Source organism: Pristiophorus japonicus, chromosome 2 (genome assembly GCF_044704955.1).
Source record: "Pristiophorus japonicus isolate sPriJap1 chromosome 2, sPriJap1.hap1, whole genome shotgun sequence".
Lineage (NCBI taxonomy): Eukaryota > Metazoa > Chordata > Chondrichthyes > Pristiophoridae > Pristiophorus > Pristiophorus japonicus.
In genome coordinates this window covers 12,914,175-12,939,824 of record NC_091978.1, presented here as the reverse complement: position 1 = coordinate 12,939,824, position 25,650 = coordinate 12,914,175, and the positions used below count along the sequence as shown (strand labels likewise).

The following is a 25,650-nucleotide window of genomic DNA, read 5'->3' as shown; positions in this document are numbered from 1 at the left end:
GGAGAAGTGTGAGGTAATGCATTTGGGGAGGACTAATAAGGAAAGGGCATACACATTAAATGGTAGGCTACTTAGAAGTGTAGACCTTCGAGTGCTTGTCCACAGATCCCTGAAAGTAGCAGGCCAGGTGGATAAAGTGGTTAAGAAGTCATATGGAATGCTTGCCTTTATTGGCCAAGGCATAGAATACAAGAACAGGGAAGTTATATTTAAATTGTATAATACACTGGTTAGGCCACAGCTGGAATACTGCGTGCCGTTCTGGTCGCTGTATTATAGGAAGGACGTGATTGCACTGGAGAGGGTGCAGAGGAGATTTACGAGGATGCTGCCTGGAATGGAGAATCTTAGCTACGAGGACAGATTGGATAGGCTGGGTTTGTTCTCCTTAGAACAGAGGAAGCTGAGGAGAAGCCTCATTGAGGTGTATAAGATTTTGAGGGGCCTGGATATAGTGGATAGCAAGGGTTTATTTCCCTTGGAGAGGTCAGTTACGAGGAGGCATAGGTTTAAGGTTGGTGGAAGGTTTTGAGGGGAAGCTTCTACACACAGATGGTTGTGGGAGTCTGGAACTCTGACTGGAAGGATGGTAGAGGCAGAAACCCTCGCCACATTTAAAGGGTGCTTGGATGGGCACTTGAAGTGCCGTAACCTGCAGGGTTACGGACCTAGAGCTGGTAAATGGGATTAGACTGGATAACCTCTTAATGGCTGGTGCAGATACGATGGTAAGTACTGCAGGGAATCTAATACGGCCAGAGTGATGATCTGGACTAGTTTCGATCTGGAAGGGTCGGAGAGGAATGTTCCCAAATTTTTTTCCCCAATTGGGCTGGGTTTTTATCTGTTTGCCTCTCCCAGGAGATCGCATTGTTCAGAGTGGGGTGCAGTGTAAAATGTTGCGATACGTGCGGTATCGCAGTTGGCTTGGGCCAGGTGCTCTTTACCTTTCCGCCATTGTTCACAGGTCTATATGTAACCTTCAGGGCTGCGGACCGAGGGCTGTGTGGTTCTTTGTCGGCCAGTGTGGACACGATGGGCCGAAATGGCCTCCTTCAGCGTTGTAGATTTCTATGTTTCTATAATGCCATAAGATCTTTTACAGCAATCTGAGAGGCCAGATGGGGCTCGACTTAACATCTTATTTGAAAGACAGCGCCCCTGACAGTACACAGCTCCCTCAGCATTGTATTGGCGTGTCAGCCTAGATTATGTGCTCAAGTTTCTGGAATGGGACATGATCCCACAGCCTTTTGATTCTGATCATCATCATAGGCAGTCCCTCAGATTCGAGGAAGACTTGCTTCTACTCTAAAAGCGAGTTCTCAGGTGGCTGTACCATCCAATGCGGGACCTACAGTCTCTATCTACAGTGGACCAGACAGTGGTTGAAGGAAAGCGCGGAGGGGGAGCCTGGGTTGCCGCACGCTCCTTCCGCTGCCTGCACTTGGTTTCTGCTTGCTCTCGGTGACGAAACTCGAGGTGCTCAGCGCCCTCCTGGATGTTCTTCCTCCGCTTAGGGCGGTCTTGGGCCAGGGATTCCCAGGTGCCGGTGGGGATGTAACACTTTATCAAGGAGGCTTTGAGGGTGTCCTTTTGAAGCGTTTCCTTTGCCCACCTGGGGCTCGCTTGCCATGACGAAGCTCTGAGTAGAGCGCTTGCTTTGGGAGTCTCGTGTCGGTCATGCGGATGATGTGGCCCGTCCAACGGAACTGATCGAGTGTTGGGGTCAGTGCTTCGATGCTGGGGATGTTGGCCTGAGCGAGAACACTGACGCTATATCTGTCCTCCCAATGGATTTGCAAGATCTTGCGGAGGCAGCGCTGGTGATACATCTCCAGCGTTTTAACTCAGCTATCCATTGAGCCACAGCTGACGAGAGTCCATCATGTAGTATGCAACTGGCGTCACATGTAGGGTGAAACATTTGTGGTTCTCCCTAAAATACATTCGTGAACGACAGTCTGGCAGTTTTCATGAACACCTTTACGGTGCCAGCGCACAAATATAGCACATTTGGCTAGGGATCACAAAATCCAGCAAGGCAGCAGCTACCTTAAGAGATGATAATGGGAAAAATAAGTTTCATCTGACATGTCCAGGTACATGTAGAGGAGTTTCTAAGTACAGATTCTGGGGAGATGATGGGTACAGCCAATATTCCATGGGTGTCTCTGTTACAACAACTTGCTGATCCCATCGCAAACTCCTCTTCCTCGACTCAATTATGCATTCCATTTGGCACCTCTAAAGGAATCCTCATCCACCCTTCGATGAAATGCAATTGGCATCAGCAACCAAGAAAAATGAAACCAAGAATAGGCGAAATAAACACAAACCTGGAGGATTGGATCTGGCCTTGAGAACATAAGAACATAAGAAATAGGAGCTGGAGTCGGCCATTTGGCCCCTCAAGCCTGCTCCGCCATTCAATAAGATCATGGCTTATCTGATCTTGGCCTCAACTCCACTTCCCTGCCCGCTCCCCATAACTCTTGACTCTCATCATTCAAAAATCTGTCTATCTCCACCTTAAATATATCCAGTGACCCAGCCCAGGGAATATTGACCTGCCAACCCACCCAGCCAGCGATGCCATTGCTGGTCTTTATCTCCCCAACTCGGGAGGTGTGGGGGGGGGGGGGCAGTAGGTTCCTGAGGGATGAGCAGAGACGCAAACACAACCTTGCAGTAGCTGCACATGCACATGCAAACCGGACTTGCACAGTTGCCCCACTGTTGCCAAATTCACCCATGCCAATTGGGCTGATTCAACACGAACAGGTACCAACTTGATTGCAGAACCGTTTCAAACATACAACGTTCCATAGAGGCCGTCCATTCGTGCACTTTATCTTTCACTTGGACGCAATATCTGCCATCCTCTTTGCTGGCCATTGGCGAAATCCTAATTAGTTATTTATATGATTTTTTTTATTTGTAGTTAAAACAGATTAGCAGAGAAGTTGTCATGTTTTTACAACACACGCAAGTTTGTGTTCTTGTTTTAAATCCCTTGTTAAGTCACCTATTTTATTTCTCTCAGAAGAGAAATATTTCATGGCAAGCTGGGGTTATTGGCTGAACAAGAATCAACTGTATTGAATTACTACTTACATGGGCTTACATCACAGTATTTAGCCTTTTACCACATGAAATGAATTCCAGCCTTTAGCATCATGTAATTAAGTTTGGCATGATTATGCGAGACAAATTGCGGAATAATGCTTCTTTTAGTTGCCTAACCACAGTGTTCAGATGTCTCTTACCTTAATAACTATGTAGTAATCAGAGCGTGACTGCCTGGTTAGTCTTGCTACAGGGGGGGCGGAAGGTTGCCTTTCAGAGCCACTAATAGTATTTGGAGTTTCAGAAACTGTGGCCAGACGAGCACACAATCGCAGTATATAATAGACCATATTGCAATGCAAAATTTTCTGTTGCTCAAGTTTGGAGTTTGCTATTGTACCAGAGTAACAAAAACAAAAAGATAGCAAAGGTTTTTTTTTATTCCTAATTTATTTGTTCTCCTTTGCTGCACTCTCCCACCCCCCAAAAAAGATATTAGTATGGGTACTGCAGGTGGGGAAATGTTCTGTGGTTCTGCTTAATTATGCTTTGTAATCCGCTCATCCGCAGTTGAAACTCTCATCCATGCTTTTGTTACCTCTAGACTTGACTATTCCAATGCACCCCTGGCTGGCCCCTCTCGTTCTATCTTATGTAAACTTGAGGTGATGCAAAACTTGGCTGCACGTGTCCTGACTCGCACCAGGTCTCGTTCACCCATCGCCCCCGTGTTTTCTGACCAACATTGGCTCCCGTTTAAGCAACGCATCAGTTTCAAAATTCTTGTTTTCAAATCCATCAATGGCCTCGCTTCTCCCTATCTCTGTAATCTCCTCCAACCCCGAGATATCTGCACTCCCCTAATTCTGCCCTCTTGGGCATCCCTGATTTTAATCGCTCAACCATTGGTGGCCATGCCTTCATAGAAACATAGAAAATAGGTGCAGGAATAGGCTATTCGGCCCTCTGAGCCTGCACCACCATTCAACAAGATCATGGCTGATCATTCCCTCAGTATCCCTTTCCTGCTTTCTCTCCATACCCCTTAATCCCTTTAGCTGTAAGGGCCATATCTAACTCCCTTTTGAATATATCCAATGAACTGGCATCAACAACTCTCTGTGGTAGGGAATTCCACAGGTTAACAACTCTGAGTGAAGAAGTTTCTCCTCATCTCGGTCCTAAATGGCCTACCCCTTATCCTAAGACTATGTCCCCTGGTTCTGGACTTCCCCAACATCGGGAACATTCTTCCTGCATCTAACCTGTCCAGTCCAGTCAGAATCTTATACGTTTCTATGAGATCCCCTCTCATCCTTCTAAACTCAAGCGTATAAAGACCCAGTTGATCCAGTCTCTCCTCATATGTCAGTCCAGACATCCTGGAATAAGTCTGGTGAACCTTCGCTGCACTCGCTCAATAGCAAGTATGTCCTTCCTCAGATTAGGAGACCAAAACTGAACACAATATTCCAGGTGAAGTCTCACCAAGGCCCTGTACAACTGCAGTAAGACCTCACTGCTCCTATACTCAAATCCCCTAGCTATGAAGGCTAACATACCATTTGCCTTTTTCACAGCCTGCTGTACCTGCATGCCAACTTTCAATGACTGATGAACCATGACACCCAGGTCTCGTTGCACCTCCCCTTTTCCTAATCTGCCGCCATTCAGATAATCTGCCTTTGTGTTTTTGCCCCCAAAGTGGATAACCTCACATTTATTCACATTATACTGCATCTGCCATGCATTTGCCCACTCACCTAACCTGTCCAAGTCAGCCTGCAGCCTCTTAGCGTCCTCCTCACAGCTCACACCGCCACCCAGTTTAGTGTCATGTGCAAACATGGAGATATTACACTCAGTTCCTTCATCTAAATCATTGATGTATATTGTAAAGAGCTGGGCTCCCAGCACTGAGCCCTTCGGCACCCCACAAGTCACTGCCTGCCATTCTGAAAAGGACCCGTTTATCCCGACTCTGCTTCCTGTCTGCCAACCATTTCTCTATCCACGTCAGTACATTACCACCAATACCATGTACTTTGATTTTGCACACCAATCTCTTGTGGGACCTTGTCAAAAGCCTTTTGAAAGTCCAAATACACCACATTCACTGGTTCTCCCTTGTCCGCTCTGCTAGTTACATCCTCAAAAAAAAAAAAATTCCATAAGATTCGTCAAGCATGATTTCCCTTTCATAAATCCATGCTGACTTGGACCGATCCTGTCACTGCTTTCCAAATGCGCTGCTATTTCATCCTTAATGATTGATTCCAACATTTTCCCCACTACTGATGTCAGGCTAACCGGTCTGTAATTACCCATTTTCTCTTCCTCCTTTTTTAAAAAAGTGGTGTTACATTAGCTACCCTCCAGTCCATGGGAACTGATCCAGAGTCGATCGACTGTTGGAAAATGATCATCAATGCATCCACTATTTCTAGGACCACTTCCTTAAGTACTCTGGGATGCAGACTATCAGGCCCCAGGGATTTATTGGCCTTCAATCCCATCAATTTCCCTAACAATTTTCCGCCTAATAAGGATATCCTTCAGTTCCTCCTTCTCACTAGACCCTCGGTCCCCTAGTACATCCAGAAGGTTATTTGTGTCTTCCTTCGTGAAGACAGAACCAAAGTATTTGTTCAGTTATTCTGCCATTTCTTTGTACCCCATTATAAATTCACCTGAATCCGACTGCAAGGGATCTACATCTGCTTAAGCCTTAAGTTCTGGAATTCCCACCCTACACTTTCTGCCTCGCTACCTCTCCTCCTTTAAGATGCTCCTTAAAACCTACCTCTGCCCTAATTTCTCCTTATGTGGCTCCGTGTCAAACTTTTTGTCTTCTAACACTGCTGTGAAGTGCTTTGGAACGTTTTACTACATTAAATGTGGTATATAAATACAAGTTTTTGTTTTATTAATATAGTGCCTTTCGCGACCTCGGGATGTCCCAAGACGATTTACACCCAATGAAGTACTTTTTTTGAAATGTAATGTAGGAAAGGTGGCAGCCAATTTGTGCACAGCAAGGTCCCGTAAACAGCAATGTGATCATTTAGAAACATGAAAAGCCATACAAAGCTGCATTGTTTATCAAATGAACTTGGAATGATTTTCAGTGTTCAAACTGGGTAAAATAAGTAAAGGAGCCATGTGCCTTATTTTTACTCACTAAGTGAAACTCAGTGGTCGATATAAACTGAGCCATGGCTCAGTCGGTCGCACACTTTACCTCTGAGTCAGAAGGTTGTGGGTTCAAGTCCCATTAGAGACTTGAGCACAAAAATCCTGGCTGGCAATACAGTGCTGAGGGAGTGCTGCACTGTTGGAGGCGCCGTCTTTTGGATAAGACATTAAATCAAGGCCCCGTCTGCTCTCGAGTGGATTTAAAGGATCCCATGGCATTATTTTGAAGAAGAGCAGAGGAATTGTACTCTGTGTCCTGACCAATATTTATTCCTTAATCAACATCCCAAAAGCAGATTATTTGGTCATTTTCACATTGCTGTTTGTGAGAGCTTGCTGTGTGCAATTGGCTGCTGTCTTTCCTACATTACAACAGTGGCAACACTTCAAAACGTACTTCATTAGCTGTAAAACGCTGTGGGATGTCCTAAGGTTGTCAAAAGTGCTGTATATATGCAAGTCTTTCTTTCATGCCTTTACTACAATATTTAGGACATTAGTAGTATCAGTTTGTTAGTTGAGTTTTAACTGCAGCAAAATCAATTTTGGGGAAAATAGCAGCGTACATTTGAGGCAGCCAAGAGTTATATCGAGGAAACGAGACATGAGAGGGAGAGAGAGAGACGTTTTGGTTTTAGAAAGTGTGTGCTCCTTTTGCTTTGAATTTGACATAGTTAGAAAGTAATTTTTCTCCATGTGAGTTCACAAGTTTAACCCTGCTGTAAGAGCCTTCCAATGGGAACCTTAACCACATTTGAATGAGTTTGGTTGTTAGACAGCATGGTATGAATTGGCAAGACCAAGACTGGTGTTTTACGGGTTGCAATTCTGAACCTGTGACCCCTCACCCTGGCCACACGACCCGTTCACTAAACCTGAAATGACTGGATTCCTACTGTAACTCCAGCAGGAATTGGGCAGAATGGTTCGGTAAAAAGGCCAGACACATCTTGGTTCAGAATTCCCACCCTGCCTTGTAAGGAGTGGAACTTCTGCCCACCCATTTTGAGGAAGGGCAGGGACTCCCTGCGCTGTGGGAGTTCATGTTTCTCAGTGCTAAGAGTCCCAGCTTAGCCCTGAAGGCCAATACATCTCCAAGCCAGGGAATCAGCCTGGAACCTCGAAGATGAGTTTAAAAAAACATTGATGGATTGGTCCCCTTATAACAGGTGGCCGGGATGGGGTGGGGAGCAAATGACACCCCCCTCCCATGCAGGTGAGCTGCCCTCCCACTTACCCTACACATTCAAGGCAACGCCGGTGCTGGAGCATGCCAGATCCTAGCATAACTCTGGTTTGGGACCTGCAGTTTTACAAGGAAGATGCCATGGCCTTCTGCAGGTCTTCTGCCACGTGAAGGAATTCCAAAGAAACAAAGGCAGGAAACGTTGCAAAGAGCTTGAACCCTGTGGAAAGGCGAAAAAAACAATTTCTGTTGATCATATAGCGGTCCACGTCACAGTTCTTTGAAGGCTTGAAATCTACCGTTCTGGCCGCAAGCCAGCTTCCAAGGGATTTGAATGTGGTTTCTGTATCCTATAATAACATTCCCTTTGATCTGACTGATGTAAGAAGACATTGATGTGATGCATTCATTTACAACTGGAATTTGTTTTGTTGTTCATTCTCAAGGCTCTCCATTACTTTATTATTTTGTTTAAAAAAAAAGAAAGCGTCATTAATTTACTTATTCAGGTGAGTGATGACCATATTAGGGAATGGAATGCCTTTTGTCTCCTTGCAGCCAGTGACGAGAGTTTTTGTTGGGTCAGGTATAACACAGGCCGAAATGAATTGCAAACCAGCTTCTAAACTCCGAAAGTAATGTCATTTTTAAATTTAAAAAAATTACTATTGAGAAACCTGGATGAAGGGCTAAGCGCAGTGGTGCAGGGCACCATTAAGGTTGAAAAGAGCAGTAGAGAATATGTAAAGATTTGATTGGTGCTAAGCTTGAGTTTTGAAAGGCTGAAGATTGTAATAGGAAGGGAAGATTGAGGGAGGGAGATGAGCTGCAAAGATTTGAGTAGCTAAAGAAGACCGAGTTAGAGTAGAAGGAGGAACTTTGATTCTTGATTTCAACTCGATGAGGATGGAGAGGAAGAAGTATATAGATTGTCTTTGGAACTTGGGAAGAACGGCTATAGTAGGATTGATGAAACATAGTGATTGATGAAATAGAGAGAGAATGATGCCACAGAAGGTCTGTTTCTAATGCATTCCCGAGTCTACATCTCTCTGGAACTCTCCAAGCAAGATTAGCAAACCAGTGGGATACTGTGAAGACCATTTCACCCTGTGGATTGTATGCCTGTTTACGTAGAATTACATGGAATGTATAGCACAGAAACAGGCCATTTGTCCCAACTGGCCTGTGCCACACAAACCTCCTCTCTCCCTATCAACATATCCTTCTTTACAACTGTATTTGTGCTTACCAGCTTGGTGTAACTCAGGACCCTTAATGGCAGTCAGTGGGATGAGAGTCAGAAAAATTGAAGTTTTTTTAATGAAGTGCCAATATGCCCAACATAGCTCCCTCTCTTTGATAGATCGCCCTTTACCCATTTTTTCACTATATCCCTCAATCCCTTCTCTCTTCAGAATTGTATCTGAACTCTTAAACCATTTGTACTGTCTACTTCAATGGGCTTTCCTGGTAATTTATTAGACAAGTCTTGGGTGAAAAGTTCTATCTCTCTTCCTTTCTTGCTGTCAACTTTCAATGGCCTGCTATTTGAACTCATCATCACAATAAACATGTTCCTTGGATCAGCTATTTCAAAGCTTTGTCTATCCTCTTCATAATCTTGATGACTTCAATTGGGTCACCTTGAAGTCTTTTATTTTTTGAGAAAAGGCAATCCCTCAAATTCACTAGAAACGGTTGACTTTCTAATCCGTCCGAGATATTGAAGCTAGATTTAACACCTTTACTGTGGCCCTGATATAGACCAGGATTACATAGGATATACGGCCATTCGACCCACCCAGTCCATGCCGGTGTTTATGCTCCACTCGAACCTCCTCCCATCTTTCCTCACCTAAATCTATCCACATAACTACTCTCTTCTCCCTCTTATGCTTGTCTAGCCTCCCCTTAAAAGCATATATACTATTTGCTTCAACCACTCCCTGTGGTAGTGAATTCCACATTCTAGATAGACATAGAAAATAGGTGCAGGAGTAGGCCATTCGGCCCTTTGAGCCTACACTGCCATTCAATGAGTTCATGGCTGAACATGCAACTTCAGTACCCCATTCCTGCTTTCTCGCCATACCCCTTGATCTTAGAAAACATACTCTTTGGGTAAAGAATTTTCTTCTGAATTCCCGATTGGATTTCTTGATGACTATCTTATTTTGATGGCCTCCAGTTATGCTCTTCCCCACAAGTGGTAAAATTCTCTCTCTATCCACTCGATCAAAACCTTTCATAATTTTAAAGACCTCTATTAAAAAAGAAAGAATTGGATTTATATAGCACCTTTCACAGCCACTGGACATCTCAAAGCGCTTTATAGCCAATGAAGTACTTTTGGGTAGTCACTGTTGTAATGTCGGAAATGCAGCAGCAAATTTGTGCACAAGCAAGCTCCCACAAACAGCAATGTGATAATGACCATATAATCATTTTTTTTGTTATGTTGATTGATGGATAACACCTGCTCTTTTTCGAAATAGTGCTATGAGATCTTTTACATCCACCTGAGAGAGCAGGTGGGATCTCGGTTTAACGACTCGTCCGTAAGACTGCACTTCCGACAGTGCAGTGCTTCACAACTGACACTGTGTATTAGGTCACCCCTCAGCCTTTTTTCAAAAGAAGAGACCCAGCCTGTTCATCCTTTCCTGATATATGTATCCCCTCGCATTCCTGCTATCATCCTTGTAAATCTTCTCTCCACCCTCTCCAATGCCTCTATATCCTTTTTATTATATGGCGACCAGAACTGTACGCAGTACTCCAAGTGTGGTCTGACCAAGGTTCGATACAGATTTAGCATAACTTCTCTACATTTTAATTCTATGTTGAACCAAGGATCCTCCTGTCCTCAGTTGTCAATAGATAGATAGAGAGGAAGAAACGAAAGGAGGAAGGAACAAAATACTTGGATTTATATAGCGCCTTTCACGTCCTCGGGACGTCCGAAAGCACTTTGCAGACAATCAGGATTTTTTTGAAATGTAGTCACTGTTGTACTGTAGGGCAACATGGCAGCCATACGTTGGACAGCAAGGTCCCACAAACAGCAATGTGATAATGACCAGATAATCACTTTTTTAGTGATATAGATTGAGGGATAAATATTGGCCAGGACATTGCGGAGAACTCCCCTGCTCCTCTTCGTAATAGTGCCGTGGAAGCCATTATGTCTACCCAAGAGAGTAGACGGGGTTTCGGTTTAAAGTCTTATCCAAAAGATGGCACCTCCGAGAGTGCTGCACTTCCTCAGTACTGCACTAGAGTGCTATACTACATTTTTGTGCGCATGTCTCAGCATTGAGACTGAAACCCACAATCTTAGAAACATCGAAAATAGGTGCAGGAGTAGGCCATTTGGCCCTTCGAGCCTGCACCACCATTCAATAAGATCATGGCTGATCATTCCCTCAGTATCCCTTTCCTGCTTTCTCTCCATAACCCTTGATCCCCTTAGCCGTAAGAGCCATATCTAACTCCCTCTTGAATATATCCAATGAACTGGCATCAACAACTCTATGCGGCAGGGAATTCCACAGGTTAACAACTCTGAGTGAAGAAGTTTCTCCTCATCTTGGTCCTAAATGGCCTACCCCTTATCCTAAGACTATGTCCACTGGTTCTGGACTTCCCCAACATCGGGAGCATTCTTCCCGCATCTAACCTGTCCATTCCCATCAGAATCTTATACGTCTGTATGAGATCCCCTCTCATCCTTCTAAACTCCAGTGAATAAAGGCCCAGTTGATTCAGTCTCTCCTCATATGACAGTCCAGCCATTCCTGGAATCAGTCTGGTGAACCTTCGCTGCACTCCCTCAATAGCAAGAACGTCCTTCCTCAGATTAGGAGACCAAAACTGAACACAATATTCCAGGTGAGGCCTCACTAAGGCCCTGTGCAACTGCAATAAGACCTCCCTGCTCCTATACTCAAATCCCCTAGCTATGAAGGTCAACATACCATTTGCCGCCTTCACTGCCTGCTGTACCTGCATGCCAACTTTCAATGATTGATGAACCATGACACCCAGGTCTCGTTGCACGTTTCCTTTTCCTAATCTGCCATACAGATAATATTCTGCCTTCGTGTTTTTGCCCCCAAAATGGATAACCTCACATGTATCCACATTATACTGCATCTGCCATGCATTTGCCCACTCACCTAACCTGTCCAAGTCATCCTGCAGCCTCTTAGCGTCCTTCTCACAGCTCACACCGCCACCCAGTTTAGTGTCGTCTGCAAACTTAGAGATATTACACTCAATTCCTTCATCTAAATCGTTGATGTATATTGTAAAGAGCTGGGGTCCTAGCACGAAGCACTGTGGCACTCCACTAGTCACTGCCTGCCATTCTGAAAAGGACCCGTTTATCCCGACTCTCTGCTTCCTGTCTGCCAACCAGTTCTCTATCCACGTCAGTACATTACCCCCAATACCATACGCTTTGATTTTGCACACCAATCTCGTGCGTGGGACCTTGTCAAAAGCCTTTTGAAAGCCCAAATACACCACATCCACTGGTTCTCCCTTGTCTACTCTGCTAGTTACATCCTCAAAAAATTCCATAAGATTCGTCGAGCATGATTTCCCTTTCATAAATCCATGCTGACTTGGACCGATCCTGTCACTGCTTTCCAAATGCACTGCTATTTCATCCTTAATGATTGATTCCAACATTTTCCCCACTACTCATGTCAGGCTATCCGGTCTATAATTACCCATTTTATCTCTCCCTCCTTTTTTAAAAAGTGGTGTTACATTAGCTACCTCCAGTCCATAGGAACTGACCCAGAGTCGAAAGACTGTTGGAAAATTATCACAAATGCATCCACGATTTCTAGGGCCACTTCCTTAAGTACTCTGGGATGCAAACTATCAGGCCCCGGGGATTTATTGGCCTTCAATCCCATCAATTTCCCTAACACAATTTCCCGCCGAATAAGGATGTCCTTCAGTTCCTCCTTCTTACCAGACCCACTGTCCCCTAGTACATTCGGAAGGTTATTTGTGTCTTCCTTCGTGAAGACAGAACCGAAGTATTTGTTCAATTTGTCTGCCATTTTTTTGTTCCCCATTATAAATTCACCTGAATCTGACTGCAAGGGACCTACGTTTGTCTTCACTAATCTTTTTCTCTTCACATATTTATAGAAGCTTTTGCAGTCAGTTTTTATGTTCCCTGCAAGCTTCCTGTCGTACTCTATTTCCCCCCCCCCCCTTTATTAAACTCTTAATCCTCCTCTGTTGAATCTAAATTTCTCCCAGTCCTCTGGTTTGTTGCTTTTTCTAGCTAATTTATATGCCTTGGTTTTAACACTATCCTTAATTTCCCTTGTTAGCCACGGTTGAGCCATCTTCCCCGTTTTAATTTTACCCACGGTGCCATGAACTTGGCTGCTGCTGCTCTACCCTGATGAGTCATCCCCCTCAACAGTACCAAAAGCGGTGTATCTGTTTTGCAGGGGGATGACCGCAGGGGACCCCTGCACTACCTTCCTTGCACTGCTCTTCCTGTTGGTCACCCATTTACTATCTGGCTGTGTACCCTTTACCTGCGGTGAGACCAACTCGCTAAACGTGCTATTCATGTCATTCTCAGCATCGTGGATGCTCCAGAGTGAATCCACCCTTCTGATTCAGGTGAGCGTGCTACTCACTGAGCCACAGCTGACACTCAATTGGCATTGTATTTACTCACTGAGCCATTGAGGCAGTGTTTTAGCCTAATTCTTAAATAAATGTTGATGTCCTTGTGCCATTTGCTTGATTCTTCATTAGGTAACGGAGACATCTCTTCGTTATTCCTCTAACCTCTCATTGGGAACGTGAACAACTGCTTTATTCATTAACGTTATTCAGTTATGTGGAGAGACTTGAGAAGCTGAGATTGTTCTCCTTACAGCAGAGAAGGTTAACGGGAGATGTAACAGAAATGTAGAAACATAGAAATTTATAGCGCAGAAGGAGGCCATTTTAGCCCATCATGTCCACAAAAAGTCAGCAGCCCTAAATGTTACATATAAATCTATGAACAATAGCGGAAAGGCAAAGTGCATCCAGCCCAAACCAGTCCGCCTCACAGAATCTTTCAAAATTGTGAAGGGTATGGATAGTGAATAAGGAGAAACAGTTCCCACTGACAGGTGCGTCGGTAACCAGAGGACACAAGAAAAAAATCAAGGAGGGAATGAGAATTTTTTTTAATGCAATGTGTTGTAATCTGGAATACACTGCCTGAAAGGGTGATGGAAGCAGATTGAATAGTACATTTCAAAAGGGAATTGGATAAATACTTGAAAAGTATTTGCAGGGCTATGGGGAAAGAGCAGGGCAGTGGGATTAATTTGATAGCTTTTTCCAAAGAGCTGGTGCAGGAACTATGGGCCGAATGGCGTATGATTCGATGATGATCTAATGTGCTGCATGCCGCACTCTGTAGCCTGGCTTCATGCTATCAGTTTGCACGTTTACTAGAGGTTCGCTTGTGGTGTTGCTCACAGCAAGTCAGAGGGTATAAAAACAGAAAATGCTGGAAATCTCAGCAGGTCAGGCAGCATCTGTGGAGATAAAGCAGAGTTAACATTTCGAGGCCTTGGGTGCTTGGGCCGTAGGTGGACTTGACTGCGATCATGCTGTCGGCCAGCTGCTGAATCTCCTGTGCTTTCTCCACCCACCATCCATTCTTTAGGTCACGGGTTTTTTGTTGGACCTCAACCTTAAGCTGTTTACAAAGCTGCTTTGCTGTTCCTGAGTTGGGTCAGTTAGAGGCTAATTGCTGCTGTTGTGGTAAATTGTTGCAGGATTACCTCAAGGCAGCATCCTCGACCCAACCATCTTTAGCTGCTTCATCAATGAGCTTCCCTCCATCATAACGTCAGAAGCTGGGATGTTTGCTGATGATTGCACAGTGTTCAGTTCCATTGGTAACTCCTCAGATAATGAAGCTGTCCTGCCCGCATGCAACAAGACCTCGACAACATTCAGGCTTGGGCTGATAAGTGGCAAGTAACATTCGCACCACACAGGTGCCAAATCGAACCACCTCCCCATGACAATGGCAGTACTATCGCCGAATTCCCCACCATCAACATCCTGGGGGGGGTCACCATTCACCAGAAACTTAACTGGACCAGCCACACCCATACTGTGGTCACAAGAGCAGGTCAGAGGCTGGGTATTCTGCATCCAAGTGACTCATCTCTTGACTCCCCAAAGCCTTTCCACCATCAACAAGGCACAAGTCAGGAATGTGTTGGAATACTCTCCACTTGAGATACTCTCCACTCTCCAGTTGAGTGCAGCTCCAACACTCGAGAAGCTCAACACCAACCAGGACACAGCAGCCCATTTGATTGGCACCCGATCCACCACCTTAAACATTCACTCCCTTCATCGACACACTCTGGCTGCAATGTGTACCATCTACAAGATGCACTGCAACAAGTCGCCAAGGCTTCTTCGGCAGCACTTCCTAAATGTGTGACCTCTACTGTCCAGAAGGACAAGGGCAGCAGGCGCATGGGGAAAATTGCTCAGTTGTGATTTGTTGCTGTTTTATTATGGCAAGTTACCGATTTGACACTTTCAGCTGTGATGAATTTTCTAGATGTATATAAAATATGATAGTTCTGTTGTACTATGGTTCTGAGGGGAAAAGATGTGCAGTTGTTTATTTCTGTATTGTGAAGCAAACCAATGCTGATTCTCTTTTCCTTTGGCAGACTCCAGAAACAAACATAAAGCAAGAAGACAAATCCAAACTACCGAGAAGCCCCAAGACTGCACCCACTGTGGATGATATTAAAACCAAACTGAAGACCATGGTTGAAAAGGTAAGCAGTAGTTTTATTCAGAAATGTTACTGGTTTTATTTTGTTTTGAGCTCTCGCCCCCCCTTCGCTCTCGCCCCCCCTTCGCTCTCGCCCCCCCCTCGCCCCCCCTTCGCTCTCGCCCCCCCTTCGCTCTCGCCCCCCCTTCGCTCTCGCCCCCCCTTCGCTCTCGCCCCCCCTTCGCTCTCGCCCCCCCTTCGCTCTCGCCCCCCCTTCGCTCTCGCCCCCCCCTCGCTCTCGCCCCCCCTTCGCTCTCGCCCCCCCTTCGCTCTCGCCCCCCCTTCGCTCTCGCCCCCCCTTCGCTCTCGCCCCCCCTTCGCTCTCGCCCCCCCCTCGCTCTCGCTCGCTCTCGCCCCCCCTTCGCTCTCGCCCCCCCCTCGCTCTCGCTCGCTCTCGCCCCCCCTTCGCTCTCGCCCCCCCTTCGCTCTCGCCCCCCCTTCGCTCTCGCCCCCCCTTCGCTCTCGCCCCCCCTTCGCTCTCGCCCCCCCTTCGCTCTCGCCCCCCCTTCGCTCTCGCCCCCCCCTCGCTCTCGCTCGCTCTCGCCCCCCCTCGCTCTCGCTCGCTCTCGCCCCCCCTTCGCTCTCGCTCGCTCTCGCCCCCCCTTCGCTCTCGCCCCCCCTTCGCTCTCGCCCCCCCTTCGCTCTCGCCCCCCCTTCGCTCTCGCCCCCCCTTCGCTCTCGCCCCCCCTTCGCTCTCGCCCCCCCTTCGCTCTCGCCCCCCCTTCGCTCTCGCCCCCCCTTCGCTCTCGCCCCCCCTTCGCTCTCGCCCCCCCTTCGCTCTCGCCCCCCCTTCGCTCTCGCCCCCCCTTCGCTCTCGCCCCCCCTTCGCTCTCGCCCCCCCTTCGCTCTCGCCCCCCCTTCGCTCTCGCCCCCCCTTCGCTCTCGCCCCCCCTTCGCTCTCGCCCCCCCTTCGCTCTCGCCCCCCCTTCGCTCTCGCCCCCCCTTCGCTCTCGCCCTCCCTTCGCTCTCGCCCCCCCTTCGCTCTCGCCCCCCCTTCGCTCTCGCCCCCCCCTTCGCTCTCGCTCGCTCTCGCCCCCCCTTCGCTCTCGCCCCCCCTTCGCTCTCGCCCGCTCTCGCCCCCCCCTTCGCTCTCGCTCGCTCTCGCCCCCCCCCTTCGCTCTCGCTCGCTCTCGCCCCCCCCTTCGCTCTCGCTCGCTCTCGCCCCCCCCCTTCGCTCTCGCTCGCTCTCGCCCCCCCCCTTCGCTCTCGCTCGCTCTCGCCCCCCCCCTTCGCTCTCGCTCGCTCTCGCCCCCCCCCTTCGCTCTCGCTCGCTCTCGCCCCCCCCTTCGCTCTCGCTCGCTCTCGCCCCCCCCCTTCGCTCTCGCTCGCTCTCGCCCCCCCCTTCGCTCTCGCTCGCTCTCGCCCCCCCCCTTCGCTCTCGCTCGCTCTCGCCCCCCCCCTTCGCTCTCGCTCGCTCTCGCCCCCCCCTTCGCTCTCGCTCGCTCTCGCCCCCCCCCTTCGCTCTCGCTCGCTCTCGCCCCCCCCCTTCGCTCTCGCTCGCTCTCGCCCCCCCCTTCGCTCTCGCTCGCTCTCGCCCCCCCCCTTCGCTCTCGCTCGCTCTCGCCCCCCCCCTTCGCTCTCGCTCGCTCTCGCCCCCCCCCTTCGCTCTCGCTCGCTCTCGCCCCCCCCCTTCGCTCTCGCTCGCTCTCGCCCCCCCCCTTCGCTCTCGCTCGCTCTCGCCCCCCCCCTTCGCTCTCGCTCGCTCTCGCCCCCCCCCTTCGCTCTCGCTCGCTCTCGCCCCCCCCCTTCGCTCTCGCTCGCTCTCGCCCCCCCCCTTCGCTCTCGCTCGCTCTCGCCCCCCCCCTTCGCTCTCGCTCGCTCTCGCCCCCCCCCTTCGCTCTCGCTCGCTCTCGCCCCCCCCCTTCGCTCTCGCTCGCTCTCGCCCCCCCCCTTCGCTCTCGCTCGCTCTCGCCCCCCCCCTTCGCTCTCGCTCGCTCTCGCCCCCCCCTTCGCTCTCGCTCGCTCTCGCCCCCCCCCTTCGCTCTCGCTCGCTCTCGCCCCCCCCCTTCGCTCTCGCTCGCTCTCGCCCCCCCCCTTCGCTCTCGCTCGCTCTCGCCCCCCCCTTCGCTCTCGCTCGCTCTCGCCCCCCCCTTCGCTCTCGCCCCCCCTCGCTCTCGCCCCCCCTTCGCTCTCGCCCCCCCTTCGCTCTCGCCCCCCCCTTCGCTCTCGCCCCCCCTTCGCTCTCGCCCCCCCTTCGCTCTCGCCCCCCCTTCGCTCTCGCCCCCCCTTCGCTCTCGCCCCCCCTTCGCTCTCGCCCCCCCTTCGCTCTCGCCCCCCCTTCGCTCTCGCCCCCCCTTCGCTCTCGCCCCCCCTTCGCTCTCGCCCCCCCTTCGCTCTCGCCCCCCCTTCGCTCTCGCCCCCCCTTCGCTCTCGCCCCCCCTTCGCTCTCGCCCCCCCTTCGCTCTCGCCCCCCCTTCGCTCTCGCCCCCCCTTCGCTCTCGCCCCCCCTTCGCTCTCGCCCCCCCTTCGCTCTCGCCCCCCCTTCGCTCTCGCCCCCCCTTCGCTCTCGCCCCCCCTTCGCTCTCGCCCCCCCTTCGCTCTCGCCCCCCCTTCGCTCTCGCCCCCCCTTCGCTCTCGCCCCCCCTTCGCTCTCGCCCCCCCTTCGCTCTCGCCCCCCCTTCGCTCTCGCCCCCCCTTCGCTCTCGCCCCCCCTTCGCTCTCGCCCCCCCTTCGCTCTCGCCCCCCCCTTCGCTCTCGCCCCCCCCTTCGCTCTCGCCCCCCCCTTCGCTCTCGCCCCCCCCTTCGCTCTCGCCCCCCCCTTCGCTCTCGCCCCCCCCTTCGCTCTCGCCCCCCCCTTCGCTCTCGCCCCCCCCTTCGCTCTCGCCCCCCCCTTCGCTCTCGCCCCCCCCTTCGCTCTCGCCCCCCCCTTCGCTCTCGCCCCCCCCTTCGCTCTCGCCCCCCCCTTCGCTCTCGCCCCCCCCTTCGCTCTCGCCCCCCCCTTCGCTCTCGCCCCCCCCTTCGCTCTCGCCCCCCCCTTCGCTCTCGCCCCCCCCTTCGCTCTCGCCCCCCCCTTCGCTCTCGCCCCCCCCTTCGCTCTCGCCCCCCCCTTCGCTCTCGCCCCCCCCTTCGCTCTCGCCCCCCCCTTCGCTCTCGCCCCCCCCTTCGCTCTCGCCCCCCCCTTCGCTCTCGCCCCCCCCTTCGCTCTCGCCCCCCCCTTCGCTCTCGCCCCCCCCTTCGCTCTCGCCCCCCCCTTCGCTCTCGCCCCCCCCTTCGCTCTCGCCCCCCCCTTCGCTCTCGCCCCCCCTTCGCTCTCTGCCCCCCCCTTCGCTCTCGCCCCCCCCTTCGCTCTCGCCCCCCCCTTCGCTCTCGCCCCCCCCTTCGCTCTCGCCCCCCCCTTCGCTCTCGCCCCCCCCTTCGCTCTCGCCCCCCCCCTTCGCTCTCGCCCCCCCCTTCGCTCTCGCCCCCCCTTCGCTCTCGCCCCCCCCTTCGCTCTCGCCCCCCCCTTCGCTCTCGCCCCCCCCTTCGCTCTCGCCCCCCCCTTCGCTCTCGCCCCCCCCTTCGCTCTCGCCCCCCCCTTCGCTCTCGCCCCCCCCTTCGCTCTCGCCCCCCCCTTCGCTCTCGCCCCCCCCTTCGCTCTCGCCCCCCCCTTCGCTCTCGCCCCCCCCTTCGCTCTCGCCCCCCCCTTCGCTCTCGCCCCCCCCTTCGCTCTCGCCCCCCCCTTCGCTCTCGCCCCCCCCTTCGCTCTCGCCCCCCCCTTCGCTCTCGCCCCCCCCTTCGCTCTCGCCCCCCCCTTCGCTCTCGCCCCCCCCTTCGCTCTCGCCCCCCCCTTCGCTCTCGCCCCCCCCTTCGCTCTCGCCCCCCCCTTCGCTCTCGCCCCCCCCTTCGCTCTCGCCCCCCCCTTCGCTCTCGCCCCCCCCTTCGCTCTCGCCCCCCCCTTCGCTCTCGCCCCCCCCTTCGCTCTCGCCCCCCCCTTCGCTCTCGCCCCCCCCTTCGCTCTCGCCCCCCCCTTCGCTCTCGCCCCCCCCTTCGCTCTCGCCCCCCCCTTCGCTCTCGCCCCCCCCTTCGCTCTCGCCCCCCCCTTCGCTCTCGCCCCCCCCTTCGCTCTCGCCCCCCCCTTCGCTCTCGCCCCCCCCTTCGCTCTCGCCCCCCCCTTCGCTCTCGCCCCCCCCTTCGCTCTCGCCCCCCCCTTCGCTCTCGCCCCCCCCTTCGCTCGCGCCCCCCCCTTCGCTCTCGCCCCCCCCTTCGCTCTCGCCCCCCCTTCGCTCTCGCCCCCCCCTTCGCTCTCGCCCCCCCTTCGCTCTCGCCCCCCCTTCGCTCGCGCCCCCCCCTTCGCTCGCGCCCCCCCCTTCGCTCGCGCCCCCCCCTTCGCTCGCGCCCCCCCCCTTCGCTCTCGCCCCCCCCTTCGCTCTCGCCCCCCCCTTCGCTCGCGCCCCCCCCTTCGCTCTCGCTCGCTCTCGCCCTCTTTTTTCTTTGATTAAAATGGCATCTTGAGATACATATTTTTATGCAAATCTCATGCCATGCCAATAAAATATGAGAAGTAGAACCTTGTGCATTTTGTGACACTGAGCTGGAGTATTCTTACTTTCCAGGGGCAGCCCCTACCGAAGACCCAAATGAAGTTTGAAAACTTTATAAAAAGCTCATTCCGATTTCAAGAGCTAAAAGTGAGTATCTGAAATACTGAAATAAAAATCTGAACAAAGTCCCAGATCTTGACTTCGGACTGCAGTGAAATGGCTGCAGTAGGCCTAAGCATGCTTGACCGACCGAATCATAGATCATAGAAATTTACATCATGGAAGGAGACCATTTTGGCACATTGTGTCCGTGCCTGCCGACCAAGAGCTATCCAGCCTAATCCCACTTTCCAGCTCTTGGTCCGTACCCCTGTAGGCCACAGCACTCCAAGTATTTTTTTTTTATGTGGTGAGGGTTTCTGCCTCTACCATCCTTTCAGGCAGTGAGTTCCAGACCCCCACCATCCTCTGGGTGAAGAAATTTCCCTTCAAATCCCTTCAAAACCTTCTACCAATTCCTTTAAATCTATGCTCTCCTGGTTGTTGACCCCTCTGTCAAAGGAAACAGGTCCTTCTTATCCACTCTATCCAGGCCCCTCATAATTTTAGACACCTCAATAAGGCCTCCTCTGTTCCAAAGAAAACCGATCCAACATCTCCAATCTTTCCTCATAGCCAAAATTCTCCAGTCCAGGCAACATTCTTGTAAATCTCCTCTGCACCCTTTCCAGTGCAATCACATCTTTCCTGCAATGTGGAGACCAGAACTTCACACACTACACCAGCTGCGGCCTAACCAGTGTTTTATACAGTTCAAGCATAACCTCCTTGCTCTTGTATTCCATGCCTCGACTAATAAAGCCAAGTATTCCATATGCCTTCTTAACCACCTGGCCTGCTACCTTCAGGGATCTGGACCTGTACTCCAAGGTCCCTTTGTTCCTCTGCACTTTTCAGTGTCGTACCATTTAATCTGTATTCCTTTGCCTTGTTAGACCTCCTCAAATACATTACCTCGCACTTAGCCGGATTGAATTCGATTTGCCACTGTTCTGCCCACCTGACGAGTACATTGATATTTTCTTCATTATCAACCACACAGCCTATTTTCGTGTCATCTGCAAACTTCTTAATCATACACCCAACATTCAAGTCCAAGTAATTGATATATATCACAAAAAGCAAGGGACCCAGCACTGAGCCCTGCAGAACCCCACTGGATACAGCCTTCCAGTCACAAAAACACCCATCAACCATTACCCTTTGCTTCCTGCCACTGAGCCAATATTGGATCCAGCTTGTTAATTTCATGACCAGTCTGCCATGTGGGACCTTATCAAATGCTTTGCGAAAATCCATATACACTACATCATACGCACTGCCCTCATCGACCCTCCTGGTTACCTCCTCAGAATTCAATCAAGTTAGTCAGACACAACCTTCCCTTAACAAATCCATGGTGACTGTCCTTGATTAATCCATGTCTTTCCAAATGAGGATTTATCCTGTCCCTCAGGATTTTTTCCAATAATTTTCCCACCACTGAGGTTAGGCTGACTGGCCTGTATTTACTCGGTCTATCCCTTTCTCCCTTTTTAAACAAAGATGCAACATTAGCAGTCCTCTGGCAGCACACCTGTAGCCAGAGAGGACTGGAAAATGATGGTCAGAGCCTCTGTTGCTTCTCTTGACAGCCTGGGATACATTTCATCCGGGCCTGGGGATTTATCCACTTTCAAAGCTGCTAAGCCCCTTAATACTTCCTTTCTCACTAGGTTTATCTCATCTAATATTTCACACTCCTCCTCCCTCATTGCAAAGTCTGCATCGCCTCTCTCTTTTGTGAAAACAGATGCAAAGTATGTATTAAGCATCATACCCACATCTTCTGCCTCCACACACACATTTCCTTTATGGCCTCTAATAGGCCCCACTCTTTCTCTAGTTATCCTCTTGCTCTTATGTAAGTGGTTTTGCCCTTGGTGATTTTGAATCACCCCCCCCCCCCCCTTACCCTTACAACAGTTCTAGACACCGGAATTATAGTAGTGAACAGAAATACACAGTTATAGTCAGATCTTTTGGTCTCAACCGTCATAATGATTTTATTCAAGTTAAAGAGCACACCTGCACCCAGTAAAACACACCCTGGTGGCATAAAACAAACAAACACAGTACAACATTGGCCCGTCTGAACAGGCCCCTAATACGAAGTACCCACAACTAAAACACCCCTGCTTGGTTCGAATCTGTCCAACAAAATGTGCATACGCCTATGATCCTTGCAGAAAACCTCCCCACTAAACCCCTAAGGCTTGGTTGGGACACACAACACCCCTTCACACTATGCGGTGGTCTTAAAGATGTGTGGGCTGGGATAAATGCTCTCCAATTACCCCTCTGGCTTACTCGCTGCTTCTCCCGATGAGGCGTAGCTTCTGGTTCTGTACCAATCTGTGGTATTCAAGTCCAGTCCTCAAGGTCAGCTTCCCAGTCGAAGTAGCAAGGCTCTCTTTGCTCGTAGATGGTGGTTTCTTCTCTCCGTCCCAGATGGAGTGCTCAGTCCTTGTGCGTTGAACGAAGCGAGCAAACGTAGGAGAGCGAGAGATGACAACCAAAAACTGCCCCTCTCATACCTGCAAAATGCTTCTGAATTCCTCATTCCAAAAATCAGTCCTTCGCCTGAGGCAGTGCAACTGAGAGCAAAATGTTAAACCTTTTCGGACGGTGTCTTTGTCAACTGTCCTGTTCCTCGGGTCAAGGCTCCAACAAATCTGGGTGGTCGAAAAACTTCCTTTGTGTCTTGAGTACCAACCAATCTTCTTGATCTCTTACTGATTACATGACAAAGGCTTCCCCCCCCCCCCCCCCCCCATCAACCATCTTCTTGCCATTTCAGCCATTGATTCCTGCCCACCTGATGTGTATTCCTGTGGGACATGTTTGGACCTGTCCCACTTCATGCTGTCTGTCCTTCTGCAGTAACAGCCAAGTTAAAGCAATGTCCACAAGTTTATGCTTTTGCTGTCTGTTTTCGCCGAATTCTTACACTTAATATATTTATAAAACATCTTTGGGTTTTCCCCTGATTTTACTTGCCAACATGCTTTCATGCTCTCTCTCTGCTTTCCTGATATCTTTTTTAATTGCATCCCTGCACTTCTTATACTCTAGAGTTTCTGCAGTGTTGTGTTCTCGGTATCTGTCAGTAGCTTCCCTTTTTTTTTTCTTTATCTTACCCTGTATGTATGTCCCTTGACATCTAGGGGGCTCTAGATTTGTTAGCCCCACCCTTTTTTTTTAAGGGAACATACTTGCTCTGCACCCTCAGCATCTCCTCCTTGAATGCCTCCCACTGCTCTGACATTGATTTACCATCAAGAATCTATTTCCAGTCCACTTTGGCCAAATCCCAGCTCAGCTCGGCAAAATTGGCTTCACCCCAATTGAGAACTTTTTTTCCTGACCCACCTTTGTCCTTTTCCATAACTACCCTAAATCTTACTGAATTATGATTATTAGCACCAAAATGCTCCCCACTACTACCCCTTCCACCTGCCCCTCTTCATTCCCCCCAAAAAAGTCCAGAACCGCCCCCTCCCTTGTTGGGCTTGTTGCATACTGGCTAAAAAAAATGTCCTTACTACATTTTAGGAATTCTGCACCCTCTGTACCATTTACACTACTTTTTTCCCAGTTAATATTCGGGTAGTTGAAATCTCCCACTATTATAGCTCTATAGTGTCTGCACTTTGCAGCAAATTTGCTCATATATTCTTCTATTGCTCTCTAACTGTTTGGATGTCTATTGTACACTCCCAGTTCTACGCTCGCCCCTTTTTTGTTCTTCAGTTCTACCCATATGGCCTCATTTGATGACCCCCTCTAACATATCTCTTCTCTACAGACTACAGGTATGAAGGTAGAGTTGGCTAAATGGACAAAAATTAGATTAAAGTGTGGGACGGTTGATGAGCAGTGGCTGACATTTAAGGAGATATTTCCTAATTCTCAACAAAAATATATTCCAATGAGAAGGAAAGACTGTACGAGAAGGGATAACCATCCGTGGCTAGCTAAGGAAATAAGGAATGGTATCGAATTGAAAACAAGGGCATACAAAGTGGCAAGTGGCCAAGACTAGTGGGAGGCCACAGGATTAGAAAACTTTTTTAAAAACCAGCAAAGAACGACTAAAAAAAAATGAGAGGAAAGATAAATTATGAAAGCAAACTAGCACGAAATATAAAAACAGATAGTAAGAGTTTCTACAGGTACATAAAAAGGAAAAGAATGGCTAAAGTAAATGTTGGTCCCCTAGAGGGTGAGACTGGGGAATAATTAATGGGAACAAGGAAATGGCAGAGATGTTGAACAAATATTTTATATCGGTCTTCGCGGTAGAAGACACTATAAACATCCCAATAGGGGATAATCAAGGGGCTATAGGGAGGGAGGAACTTAATACAATCACTATCACTAATGAAGTAGTACTCAGTAAAATAATGGAACTAAAAGCGGACAAGTACCCTGGATCTGATGGCTTGCATCCTAGGGTCTTAAAAGAAGTGGCTGCAGAGATAGTTGGTGCATTGGTTGTAATCTACCAAAATTCCCTGGATTCTGGGGAGACCCCAGTGAATTGGAAAACCGCAAATATAACGCCCATATTTTAAAGAGGAGGCGAACAGAAAGCAGGAAACTAGACTAGTTAACCTAACATCTGTCATTGGGAAAATGTTGGAGTCCATTATTAAGGAAACAGTAACAGGCCATTTGGAGAAGCATGATTCAATCAAGCAGAGTCAGCATGGTTTTATGAAAGAGAACTCATGTTTGACAAATTTGCTGGAGTTCTTCGAGGATGTACCGAGCAGGGTGGATAAGTGGATGTGGTATATCTGGATTTCCAGAAGGCATTCGATAAGGTGGCACATAAAAGGTTACTGCACAAGATAAAAGCTCACAGGGTTGGGGGTAATATATTAACATGGATTGAGGATTGGCTAACTAACAGAAAACAGAGAGTCGGGATAAATGGGTCATTGGCAAACAGTAACTAGTGGTGTGCTACACGGATCAGTGCTGGGTCCTGAACTATTTACAACCTGTATTAATGACTTGGATGAAGGGACCGAGTGTAATGTAGCCAAGTTTGCTGATGATACAAAGATGGGTGGGAAAGCAAATTGTGAGGAGGGCACAAAAAATCTGCAAAGGGATATAGACAGGCTAAGTGAGTGGGGAAAAAAATTGGCAGATAGAATATAATGTGGGAAAATGTAAGGTTATCCACTTTGGCAGAAAAAATAGAAAAGCAAATTACAATTTAAATGGAGAAAAATTGCAAAGTGTTGCAGTACAGAGGGACCTGGGGGTCCTTGTGCACGTAACACAAAAAGTTAGTATGCAGGTACAGCAAGTAATCGGGAAGGCAAATGGAATGTTAGCCTTTATTGCAAGGGGGATAGAGTATAAAAGAAGAGAAGTCCTGATACAACTATACAGGGTATTGGTGAGGCCACACCTGGAGTACTGTGTACAGTTTTGGTCTCCCTATTTAAGGAAGAATATACTTACTTTGGTGGCTGTTCAGGGAAGGTTCACTAGGTTAATTCCGGAGCTGAGGGGATTGACTTATAAAGATAGGTTGGGCCTGTACTCATTGGAGTTCAGAAGAATGAGAGGTGATCTTATCGAAACCTATCTGATAATGAAGGGGCTCGACAAGGTGGATGCAGAGAGGATATTTCCACTCGGGAAACTAAAACTAGGGGACATAGTTTCAGAATAAATGGCCACCCATTTAAAACTGAGGAGGAATTTCTTCTCTGAGGTATGTAAATCTGTGGAATTCTCTGCCCCAGAAAGCTGTGGAGGCTGGGTCATTG

General features: G+C 49.7%; 1 protein-coding gene across 1 annotated transcript in view; it reads left to right on the top strand.

The window, feature by feature from the left end:
- The window catches only part of npm1b (nucleophosmin 1b), a 133,647-nt gene that overhangs the window by 89,000 nt on the left and 18,997 nt on the right, over positions 1-25,650 (top strand). Inside the window, exons 8-9 of the mRNA XM_070866786.1 lie at positions 15,193-15,303; positions 19,832-19,906. Coding sequence (XP_070722887.1) covers positions 15,193-15,303; positions 19,832-19,906 — 186 coding nt within the window. The remainder of the gene's footprint in view (positions 1-15,192; positions 15,304-19,831; positions 19,907-25,650) is intronic.